The following is a 13,090-nucleotide window of genomic DNA, read 5'->3' on the forward strand; positions in this document are numbered from 1 at the left end:
GCTCCTAGGTCTGCCTTGAGCGCCGAGCTGATCACTCGGTGCTCCACTTGTTTGTCTGTCGGTCATGTGATGCTGGCTACGTCACATGACCCTCACTTCCCACTATAAATACAGGCGGCCTGCTGGCTACAGGTTGCCTGTGATTTTCGTCCTATAGGCTGTGTACTTTATTGTTATTAAGCTACCTCTGGAATTGAACCTCGATCAGCCTCTTGACACCTCTTCTGCCTGCTCCCTGTACCTTGACGCTACCTCTCGGATTTTGACCTCGGCTTGTTTACGGATTTGTCTTTGCCTCTTCCCTTGTTCTGACGTGACCTCCTGGACTGACCTCGGCTAGTTGGCCCGCCTCGACTTCCGTTTTTGTTCTACCTCTTGTCTGCTTATTGTAACTTCTCAGTGGCTGTCCTCTTCCCTGCTGTCTTATTCTGTCTGCTTGCACTTAGTAGGTTAGGGACTGTCGCCCAGTTGCGCTCCGTCACCTAGGGCGGGTGGTGCAAGTAGGAAGGGACAGGGGACCGGGTGTCAGCCAGAGGGTGCACCTCTGCGCTATCTTGATTCCCGTGACTCTACCCGTGACTGTATTGCTGGCCCTGCCTTCCATCAACTTGGACCTAACTACAAAATGGGTATACTTTTAATACTTTTTCCAGGGCCACTTTAAGTTGCCAGTCTGCCCCGGCCAACTCTATAGTCAACTAACCAATGAATGGGAATATCAGGAGAGATTTATCAAAACTGGTATCAAGGAAAAGTGGAGCAGTTACCATAGTGACCAGTCACATTTCAGGCCACATTTATTAGAGGTACTGTGAAAAATGACAGCATTGATCTCACAGATTGCTATGGGAAACTGCTCCACTTGCTCCTTTTGAAAAATTCCCCTATCCTGCCCTTCAGGCCATAATCGTGTCCTGAAGTGGACTCATGGAGGATCTTTTGGTGGTCAGAATGTGGAGCCCCTTCTTAGCATCTCTGTTCACAGTTGATAATTCACAGGCTTTCTGTTTAACTCACCAGAGTCAATTTTCTGTGATATTTGGAGCAAGAAACTCTGAGGGGTAAGATCAAACGGTCGCAGTGGGAAGAGCGCTGGTGAAGACATTTTTGGCATGTGAGACGTTCCTCCAGAGGGATATTATACAGCGATCTCAGCTTTTCTTCCTGGACCAAGATGGAAGTTACAGATATTAATTGTATGTGAATTGGATAACTTGAGGTCTCTGCTAATCTTGGGAAACAATTGTAGTCAGAAGATGCTTTGTAAAGGCAGAGGGATTCAAATGGAGTATAGGGATGTTCTGGGTAGTTCAGTCAGAATGTTATAGAGTATCTCGCTGTTTTGTGTGTTAGTATGCTATAAGTGTAACTGTCAATTCATTTTATTTTTCAATGTGTAGTTTTTTTGTAATATATTCTATGAGGGAAATATATTAGTTTAAATTAGAAAACTGTATGTAAAGTCAACTCTTAGCAACTCTCTAACTGAGGGTTGCTAATATGATTCAATCTTCAGTGTTCTACTGAACACTGAAGACACCAGATAACTGTATGATGCAGAGGCAGGCTTCTCAGCCTGCTTCTACCCTCCCTGCCCGAGCCTATGCCTGAATGATGTGACATCCTTCCTGTAAACAGTTAATCTGCTGTCAGCACTGATTACTGCAGCCCTTCTCCCCTCTGTCTTCACAGGGCCTCTGCTTAGAGGTGGGAATATAGGGAGCAGAGCTACAGCTTTCTGCAATGTCAGTAAGTGCACTATGTTCCTGTATACTTACTGTCAGTGTTGATCGCCCTGCTTCATATCTTACCAGCATTAACCAAAGACACACTGATAAGATAGGGGGATGAGTGGGACTGCATTGATCAGCTCTGGCAGAAAGTGTACTATGTTCCTGTATACTTACCATGAGTGTTGATTGCTTTGATTGCTACAGCCCTGCTCCTATCTTCTCAGCACTAACCAGAGACATGCTGAGAAGGTAGAGAGGAGCAGGGCTGCAGCATTCAGCACTGTGAAATATAAACTGTCTTCAAGGAAGCATGTCAAATCATTTTTAATAATGTACATTACATACATATACTGTATATGAAGGCAGGGCTGGGGCAAGAAAACCAGAGGCAGGCTGAGAAGCCTTGGCATCATACATTTATCTGGCAACTTCTGTGTTCAGTAGAAGACTTTACATTGTTTTCAAATAAAAAATTAACATGTTTCCCCAAAAGAGTATATTACAAAAACACACTCACTGCCCCTACAGAAAAAGTATTAAATGACAGTTAAACTTTAAGCTGCCAATAATCATCTTACCATTCTTGAGGCCTAATTGATATAGTTCAGAGGGGTTATCTGAAGGTTTTGGGGCCAGTCTAGTAATATTGGGCGTTTAGTGCTGGTGTGTCTGGTGATTTGTGGGTCCATTATGGATGACATTGATTTAAATGGGTGCCTGGCAACATTTAGGAGTGGCTGGATACAAATTGGATGTCTGGTAGGTTTGTGGAGTTGGTAAAATTGAAAGGAGGTGTCTGAGGGAACACGCAAGTCATTCTGCATTTGAATTTATACACTGAGATACAATGGAAGTCTTTTTTCTCAGTGAACATGATACTATAGCACACTCCCCTTGACAGAAGAATTTACCAGGTCAGAATCCGGAATGTTCTGGAGAAGATGATTCCAGAAGGAGGTGAAGACATCTGCAACATCGACCTGAACAAATGCTGTGAAATGACACAACCAAAATATATAATCTACTATAATGTTGTGAACCCCTCTATCATACTGTGAATTCCACTATAATATTGCAAACCTTCTTCTATGTGTTATATCTATTCCCCTTTTTTTCTCCGAACTGTACTTTGATTTCCTCACTTTTCCATGTTCCCCAAAAACTCACACATCACTTTGAGCATCTGGAGACAGCGCAGGACCCGGTATGGGGGTACAGCATCTTCTTTACTATCTTGCATTTCCTCAAACAGGGCAAATAGTTCATACGGCAGCCTCTTCTCTGCGGGTACATTGTCATCTGGTTTCCCAACTCTGCGAAAAACACAATGAAACTGTCAGTGTATCATTGTCCTTCAAAAGAAGTATCCGTATATCATTGTCCTGCCACAAAAGTATCAGTGTTATCATTGTCCTGCCACACAAATGTCAGTGTATCATAATCCTACCACACAAGTGTCCGTATATCATTGTCCTGACACACAAGTGTCCATGTTATTGTCCTGACACACAAGTGTCCATGTTATTGTCTTGACACACAAGTGTCCGTGTTATGATTGTTCTGCCACACAAGTGTCCGTGTTATGATTGTTCTGCCACACAAGTGTCCGGATATCATTGTCCTGACACACAAGTGTTAGTGTATCATCATCCTTCCAGACAAGTGTCAGTTTTATCACTGTCCTGCCACACAAGTGTCCATCTTATAACTGTCTTGCCACACAATTGTCAGTGTATCGTTGTCCTGCTACACAAGTGTCCATATATCATTGTCCTGCCACACAAGTGTCCATATACCATTGTTTTTCCACAAAAGTGTCAGTGTAATCATTGTTCTACCACACAAGTGTCTGTGTATCATTATCTTGCTACACAAGTGTCCGTGTATCATTATCCGCCGCCTTCTATATAGACCCTTCCAGTTTCGTGACACGTCATTCCTCTTTTCATAATGTATCACCTTTTTTCAGAGCACGTATGGGCGGTGGGACTGATGCAGCATCCCGGTGCCACATAATCTTCTGTTCATGAAGGGCTGCTTTCCAAAAGAAGGCAGTCTTTCATGTGTTGTGCAGGAGCTTTATAAACTGGTAATCCAGGAGGTCTCCCCTTTTCCGAGGAGCCTTTAGGTCAGAGATTTGGCAAATATGCAATAATGTGCCTCCAATACTTTGCTGCCACCTAGTGTCCATGAGACACAAAGAGAACACGGCTAGTGTTAGGGCTCATGCACAGGACCATATGTATTTTGTGGTCCGCAAAAAACGGATCCGCAAAAAATACGGATGACGTCTGTGTGCATTTCATATTTTGCGGAATGGAACAGATGGCCCATACTAGAACAGTACTATCCTTGTCCCTAATGCGGACAATAATAGGACATGTTTTTTTTTTTTACTGAACGGAAATACGGACATACAGAAATGGAATGCACACGGTGTAACTTCCATTTTTTTGCGGACCCATTGAAATTAATAGTTCCGCATATGGTCCGCAAAAAACGGAAGGGGCCCGGAAAGAAAATACGTTTGTTTGCATGAGCCCTAAAAGCAGGGTAATGTCTAGAATGTATGGGCTCCTGACAGGTTTAGGTCACATGACAGGTGGTGGTGAAAAGCAAGTGTTCTATTTATGGGGCTGTAGGTATTCTGTGTGGTCTAGTGTGTGATAAGATTAAAGTGGTTGTGCCAAGTATTATCGTTATACCCTATCCACACGATAAGGTATACCTAACTGATCGCTGGGGGGTACACCTGTTAGGACCCCGCCAATCCTGAGAACAGGGCTCCTATGTTCACGTCCTGATGGAGTGGCAGGCCCATTCATTGTCTATTGGTCCGAGGGAGATAGCTTCTCTACGAAGCCCATACATTCTATGCAGAACTATAAAAGCAGGGTAATGCTTAAAGCTAGCGGACCACACTTGCCAGAAGGGTGGCCACTGGGTGTCCCCTCATAACCGACCTTGTAGGCCATGGCAGCTACCGCTAGCCCCCGCTCGGCTAAGCCACGCTCCTGCTGCCGGCAAAAGAGGGGGAAAACAACTGGAAGACTGTCAGGTGAGCTGGGGGGGGGAAGGGGGGGTGCTTCTTTCCCCACAGTATATCACAGACAGCCTTTCCCCACAGCATATCACAGACAGCTATGTCCGCTGGCTCTAGGGACTGACTGGGGGTGAGGGAAGCCTCAGTCAGTCAGTTTGTAGCTGCAGCTCACTCTCAGATAGCACAATGCTGCTGTCTGAGCGTGATGCTACAGAACAGGAAGACATCCTTGCGTCCGCCCAGGCCCTGCCATGGCTGGAGGACAGGGAGCCAGAAAACCAGACTGTCCGGTCTAAAAGCAGACATCTGGCCACCCTGCCAGCTGTCCGGACCCCTGTATGTCCCGCCTTCAACTGTATCTGCATCCTCAGGATGCAGATACAGTTGAATACAATGGTGAAGCAGGGAACCGTCTGGTCTCTGCTTCACCAGTCCCCTGCTGTTTGTAATTCCATGCTGGCAAGTGCAATGTAGTGACATCATTGCACTTGCTGCATTGATCCACCGACAGCAGAGCAGATGAGCTCCATTCTGTTCGTGGGAGAAATGTGGGGTGGGTAATTATTATTAAGTGGAAGCACTTATAAGTCTGTAAGCGGGGGTGCCATCTAAGGGGGTATAACTGTCTGAGGGGGCTACCAAAGGGGGCATAACTCTGTGTAGGGGGCACATAATTATGATGCGGCATCACTGTATGGGGGCCATCTAAGGTGATATAACTGTGTGGGGGGGGGGGGGGGGGGGGTCCACTAAAGGAGACATACCTATGACATTCCTCTAAACTTTTGAAAATCGCAAAGAAGGACAATATGTGCAGCGCGCATCACATAAAATATAAAGCATGGTGCTTTCAGATAGTCATCTTTAAAGGGCTCATCCTACTGTGAGGAGGCACCTAGGTGTATCATACTGTATAAGGAGGCATCAAACTGTGTCAGGGGCACTAAAGATACATCAAACTGTGTGGTGGCACCAAGGGATCACCCTGCTGTAAGAGTACAAGAACTCACTGAAGGACTATACCATTGTGAGGGGGGCACTAATGGGGCATCACACTGTCCGAGGGGCACTATTACTGTGTGGCCATCAGAATAAGGAATACATACCTTCCAACTTTTTGAATGTTCAAAGAGGGACACATGGTTAGTGTGAAAGATCCATTTTCCTACATATTTATAAATTTCAATAGTTTTCTCTTACGAAATATCGCAAAAATGATCTGAATATAGAAATTTCTAAAATTCAAATGGCATCAAATAATGAAAAGTTATACAAGGTGGGCTTTAATATACAGAGAGTAACCAGTGAAACACCTTCTTGATCAATATTGTAAATGCAATAATGAAAATCTATACCACAGATCAAAAAGAGGGACAATTATGGATCAAAGAGGGACAGGGGGACCTGGGTGAAAAAGAGGGACACTTGGGAGATCAGGGAATAGGTAAGATTAGCGGTGTGGTTCACTTGTCACCAGTGTTGTTCATTCTTACATTTTTTTTTATTTAGCGGCTTGGACCTTGACCTGACGGTAGACCCAGGTATGTAGACCTTTACAAGTAGACCTTTACAAAATTTACTAGAGTATTCCTGGCCTACAGTGTATGAGCTGCACATGCCGGGACAGAGTTAACCGGAGCCTGGCATGTGTGATGGAGCAGCCTCTGCAGAGCTCTGGGAGCAGTACCAGAGTAGTGTCTCAGTGGGAGATGGTCACACATCGAGTGATGATACAAGAGTGGAACCAGCCAAGTTCGCAGCAGCAACCCAGGAGGCTTACTGGCCTTATACTGGATGGAGGTCTCATCAGTAAGACCTTGTGAGTCTTACGATAAGGGGTGCTCAAGATATTCAGGGTTTTAGCTACGGTGATCTACAAAATAAAGTGGCCTTATATGCCGATGACACACTATTGTTTTTGGGTGATACGACACAGTCATTAGCTGCGGCAATATCGGTAATAGATAAATTTGGCCAATTATCGGGTTTAACAATTAACTGGCATAAGTCAATGTTGATGCCCATAGATAATCAACCTACATCGCGGGTGGTAGTTGACCGCAGGATTCCCTGTGAAACTAGGATCAAGTATCTAGGTATCCATACTTCGCCCAATGCTGGGAATTTTATTGAATTGAATCTTACGCCTTTGCCCCGGCAATTTAGGGACAAATCTAAGGCCTGGTGCACATTGTATCGGTCGGTAGTGGGTAGAGTGAATTTGATCAAAATGATCATGATGCCACAGCTGCTATATGCTTTACATAATTCGCCGATGTGGCTATCTAGGGATAAATTTGATCAAATTAATTCCATCTTTAGGGAATTAGTGTGGCGCAAAGGCCAGCCCAGAATAAAATTGGAAACTTTACAATATGCCAAAACGGAAGGTGGCCTGGCGCTACCAAACCCTCGGATATATTACTTAGCTGCCCAATGCCAACATTTGAAGGGGTGGCTTGAACCTGAGACAAAAGACGTGACCAGGCAGATATTAGGGTCGCAGATTTCGGGGAAAGATGTCATGATTTTGTTGGAAGGCGTGGAACCAAAGGCTGCAAGGCTGACTGGATCATTATATCGTACAATGTACGCTGCCTGGAATAAAGTGAAAAAACAGGGGGATTAGCGGCTTTACGCCATATACTCCGCTGTGGGGGAATTTAGCGCTGGCGGAACTCAGCTCATTGCAGGGATTTGAGGAGTGGAGGAAGAAGGGAGTGCTACGACTAGAGCATATAATGGAAGGGGGAGTTTTTAGGACCTTCAAATCTATTCAAGATCTTTTTGGTATTCCTAAGACCCACTTCTTTAAATACTTGCAAATACGGCATGCGTATGATACCACGTTTAAAAATGGCTTACAGGTCTCTCAACGAGATACAGCGCTTCAGATCGCCCTGGTTGGAGGTGAAAAGAAAGGGTTAATTTCCATGTTATATAAACTGTTGTTAGATAAACAGCTTGAACTTCACCCCTTAAACAGAATGCATAAGTGGGAAAAGGATGTGGGGGAGATCTCTATGGATCAATGGGCTGATATTTTAGAGGCAATCCCGTTAACCTCCTTGAGCGAGGGGGGTAAGCTGTCACAGCTATTTATTGTTCACAGAGTGTACAAGACACCGATTTTTTTACACCGTATAGGGTATAGGTCGGTTGACAGATGCCCCGGGTGTTTTGTGAGCTCTGCTGATCTAATACATATGTTGTGGAACTGCACCAGGTTACAACAGTTCTGGGACGCAGTACTGAAGAATGTTAGGGGGGGTTTATATCAGTTGTATTATCATTTATTTGTGATTCCTGACGGTATCATATGATGTGATATGGAAGTTTCTGTACTTATCATTTCTAATGTACAATGATTGGCATTGTCTGATACTGTATGTCGAGTAATTTTTCTAAATAAAAAAAAGATCTGATTAAAAAAAAAAAAAAAAGACCTTGTGAGTCCAGAATGAGAACAGAGAAGCAGTGGAGAGTGTTTTAGACACAATCATTAACCTGATATATCGAACTGTTCATTCCGAATAGGTACAGTAGCTTGTGGTCGTAATTCTCAGGACTGCCAGTATATACGGTATGTGGTATGTGGAGAGACTGTTGTGCGGTCAGTTACATGTCTAAATGTAGTGCTTGTTGCGCTGTTGTTTCCTGTGTGCAGTCCAGAAACAGTTGATCGCAACCACTGCCTCGTTGTTATTGCTGGCTGTCCTCCTCTACATCGTACAATACCACCACTCTCCCTCCCCTCTGTTCCACAAATGATATGTACAAGTAATAAGGGTGGTGCTTCTGCCTCTGGTGTGGATGAGGGATCTGGGGGCGCATTACAATGATTCATTTATTGCTGGAACAGGGGCCACTGTGTAAGCTGGGGTGTATGGAATGTGAATGAGACATTCCTCAACATTACATCACAAGAAATCATACTCCTATACTTTCTCCTAGGTCAAATTTCTGTACAGAGCCTGGGGTAAAGATGATAGTTACTTCCTAGAATGCAGATCACCAGCAAGCTCTGTGGAGACCCTGAACAAGTTGATCAAAACAAGAGAAATTCAACATTTTTCTCACCGGCACAGTACATCAGTAAATTCTTTGTACATATACAGCATCTGTAGCAATGGGTTTAGACAATTTGTCACACCGATATTACAGAGTCCAACTGCTCCTGAATAACAGAAAAAAAAAAAAGTCAATGAGTAAAGTGATAGATCATCCTCTGGATGAGAAGCTCCTTCTTAACACTGTAACAAATGAAATCTGACATCTAGATAATAAAACTTATTGCTTGTTTTTCAGTTTGTATTTAAAGGCGTTGTACCATGAAAAATATTCTATGGTTTTCAAACCTGCACCTGGATCTGAATGTTTGTAATTGCACGTAATTAAAAATTTTGTATAGCCACCGAGTTTCTCACTAAAATGTATCTGTATAGCGCAACCTGTTGTTTTTTTATTTTTATTTCTTTGTCCGACTCACTGAATAGGCCGCACATGCTCAGTTTCATCCTTTAACTGCCTCTTGAGCTGTGATAGGGAAACCACTGTAGCAGAAAGGACACACACCCTGAATTGCAGCAAAAAAGACACTCCTCTTGAGCAGTGATGGCCAGTTCGCATTGTTTGCCCGCGAACATATGCGGGCTGCCATCTTTTTTCACAAGTCTGGCGAGGCACAGGTAAGCCCTTACCTGTGCCTGTGCCGCGAGCCGGTCTGAAAACAAGTGCGGTCAGCGGGAGCAGGCAGTTCTGAGAACAGCCACCGGGGGCCTTCATCGGGCTGTTCTCGGAACTGCCTGCTCCCGCTGACCGCACTTGTTTTCAGACCGGCTCGCGGCACAGGCACAGGTAAGGGCTTACCTGTGCCTCGCCGGACTTGTGAAAAAAGATGGCAGCCCGCATGTGTTCGCGGGTGAACAATGCGGACTGGCCATCACTGCTCTTGAGCTGCCAGATTGATATAAGGCTAGCAGAGCAATTGGAACAATGCATTGGGAGACCTCTAGATCCATGTGATATACAGGGCCGTTGCTAGGTTTTCTAGAAAGAGATAGCCCATGCTGCACACAGTTCATTAAACCATAAGACCTAGTGCAGGCATTGGACATTCAAGTGTCAATCAGACCATTTGGATGTTCACAGATTAAAGAGAGCCTGTCACCATATCAATCTGCAAATGAGCAGTTAAGTGCACAGCGGGTGGGTTATAGCCACTAGGTGCACTCTTGCTCTTCCTCCTTCCTCTGCCAGACTTTTAGGGCTGTTTCACACGAGCGAGTCCATTGCGGGAATCACGCTCCTTGTGTGAGTGTGATCCTCTGCTCTGGACTTGCAGGAGCGCACGGCATTATCATGATTTATAATGCTATGTGTCTCTGCATGACCTTATTTCTACAGAATCATACTGACAGATTTATGTCACTATGATTCTGTGGAAAAAAGGCCATGCAGAGACACATAGCATTATAAATCATGATAATGCCGTGCGCTCCTGCAAGTCCAGAGCGGAGGATCACACTCACACACGGAGCGTGATTCCTGCAATGGACTCGCTCGTGTGAAACAGCCCTTACTCTTCTTGATTGGCAAGGCCATTATCCTGCATAGTCGTAACCCCTGGCCCTGCCAATCAAGAAGGGGAGAGAGGGGCTGGCAGAGGAAGCAAGAAGAGCAACGGTGCACAGAGTGACTTGGGCTCACCCTTGGTGCACTTAAAGGGAGTCTGTCACCAGAATTTGCCTTTATACACTGCTTACATAGCACTGTAACATAACTATAGATGAGTCAAATGGTACCTGTCTCTTTTTGTTTTGATGTTCACCACTGCCAAAAACGCAGTTTTATTCATATGTAAATAAGGGCTCGCAAGTGCCCAGGGGCGGCATTCGAGCTGTAAGTGCCGAGACCGCTCTGCCTTCTTCTCACATAACCCCTCCCCAGCCTGTTGCTTGGCCCACCCTGTAAGCCTCTTGCATCATCCAGTGTACTTGCCGATATCCTGCCGGCGCATGCGCACTGCATGGAACAATGCTGCTGCCCACAATGGTCATCACAGTGCGCATGTGCAGGCGGGATCTCATACAGTAAACTGGATAACGCAAGAGGCTTAGGCTACTTTAACACTAGTGGCAGCCTTCTCCGGCAGGCTGTTCCGGCCGGTAAACAGCCTGCCGGATCCGTGCTGCCGCTAGTGGGGGCGGGCCGAAGTTCCGGCGGCAGCAAGGCAAACATGCTGAGAGGTGGGCGGAATAAAAATACATGTCGTAGTTTTATTCCAGCCACCTCTCGTCATGTTTGCCATGCTGCCGCCGGAACGCGTGCCTTCGGCGGCACGCGTGCACTAGCGGCAGCACGGATACAGCAGGCTGTTCACCTGCCGGAACAGCCTGCCAGAGAAGGCTGCAGCTAGTGTGAATGTATCCTTAGGGTCCATTCACACGTCCACAATTTCGTTCCGTATTTTGCGGAACGGAATTGCGGACCCATTCATTTCTATGGGGCAGCACGATGTGCTGCCCGGATCCGGAATTGCAGATCCGCATTTCCGGGTCCGCAATTCCGATCCTGAAAAAAATAGAACATGTCCTATTCTTGTCCGCAATTTGCGGACAAGAAAAGGCATTTTCTATGAGAATGCCGGCGATGTCCGTGTTTTGCGGATCCACGGATCCGTGGATCCGCAAAACACACACGGACGTGTGAATGGACCCTTACAGGGCAGGCCAAGCAACAGGCTGGGGAGGGGATATGTGAGAAGAAGGCAGAGCGGCCTGGGCACTTACAGCCCGAACGCCGCCCCTGGGCACTTGTGAGCCCTCATTAACATATGAATAGAACTGCGTTTTTGGCCCTGGTTAACATCAAAACAAAAGGACAAAGATACCATTTGACTCATCTATAGTAATGCTACAGTGCTATGTAAGCAGTATATAATGGGAAATTCTGGTGACAGACTCCCTTTAACTGCTAATTTACATATGGATTGTATTTACTTTTTACCAGAATGAAGCAATGGATCACTAAGTGAAAGGAATCATTACATCCAACTTAGCTAGCCGTCTAAGGGTCCACTCACACGTCTGCAAAATGGGGCCGCATCCGTTCCGCAATTTTGCGGAACAGGTGCGGACCCATTAATTTTCAATGGGGTCGGAATGTGCTGTCCACATCTGCATTTGCGGATCCGCACTTCATTTCCGCAAAAAAATAGAACATGTCCTATTCTTGTCCGCAATTGCGGACAAGGAAAGGCATTTTCTATGAGAGTGGCGGCGATGTGCGGTCCGCAAAATGTGGAACGCACATTGCCGGTGTCCGTGTTTTGCGGATCCACAAAACAGATACGGACATGTGAATGGACTCTTAGGCGTTGTGGCTCCTTTGTTACTCCCTTTAATGAGAGGAATTGTCATAGGCATACAGACACAGCATAATCAAAATAAAAGTCAAGCCATATCAAGTCACCTCCTGACTGTACACTTCACACAATAAAAATACTGCACTGCACTGTGGGAGATGTAGCACTGCATCTGCCACAGTGCAGCACAGCAGTTCACGTTGGGTAGAGACAGGCTGAACCAGCAGTGAGATCTGAGCTAACAATAACCTAGTAAAGTTGTGACAAGAACAAGACCAGTCCAAGCAAAATATTTCCAATGTATTTTTACTATCTACATTAGATGTAGAGATAGACTGTGACATGGTAATTAAATGATTACTAAAAATCATATAAAGCCCAGAATATGTTAGAGTAAAACTTACCATTTTTAAATTTCCCTGTGGAATAGGACAAATATTTTATGGTTGGCTGAGCTTCGCAGACATCTTGCTGAGACTCTTCACTTTCTACCAGTTGAACATAACCGTCCTTGTACATCCTGCCCCAAAAATCATTGTAGAAGCAGCCTACAACACACAACATGACTGTAATACCACCCATTATAGAAAAGAAACTAACTACTATAATACTGACTCTGATGTACAAGAAAATAACTACTATAATACTGTCACCTATGTAGAAGCATATAACTACTATAATACTGCCCCTATGTACAAAAATATAACTACTATAATACGGCCTCCTATGTACAAGAATATAACTGCTTTAATACTGTCTCCTATGTACAATATTATAACTACTATAATACTGCCCCTATGTACAAGAATATAACTACTATAATACTGCCTCCTATGTACAAGAATATAACTACTATAATACTGCCTCCTATGTACAAGAATATAACTACTATAAACCTGCCCCCTATGTACGAGAATATAACTACTGTGGGGATTCGCTTTGGTAGTT

At 44.9% G+C, this 13,090-nt stretch overlaps 1 protein-coding gene across 2 annotated transcripts in view; it reads right to left on the reverse strand.

Moving 5' to 3' along the window:
* Positions 1–13,090, reverse strand: part of USP18 (ubiquitin specific peptidase 18) — a 41,734-nt gene that overhangs the window by 12,995 nt on the left and 15,649 nt on the right. For both annotated transcript variants that reach the window (XM_040436997.1, XM_040436990.1), the window contains exons 2-6: positions 12,547–12,690; positions 8,857–8,953; positions 2,901–3,046; positions 2,645–2,724; positions 1,018–1,164 (exon numbers count right to left, since the gene is read on the reverse strand). In XM_040436997.1, coding sequence (XP_040292931.1) covers positions 1,018–1,164; positions 2,645–2,724; positions 2,901–3,046; positions 8,857–8,953; positions 12,547–12,661 — 585 coding nt within the window. In that variant the 5' untranslated portion in view covers positions 12,662–12,690. The remainder of the gene's footprint in view (positions 1–1,017; positions 1,165–2,644; positions 2,725–2,900; positions 3,047–8,856; positions 8,954–12,546; positions 12,691–13,090) is intronic.

This window comes from Bufo bufo, chromosome 1 (assembly GCF_905171765.1).
Source record: "Bufo bufo chromosome 1, aBufBuf1.1, whole genome shotgun sequence".
Taxonomy (NCBI): domain Eukaryota; kingdom Metazoa; phylum Chordata; class Amphibia; order Anura; family Bufonidae; genus Bufo; species Bufo bufo.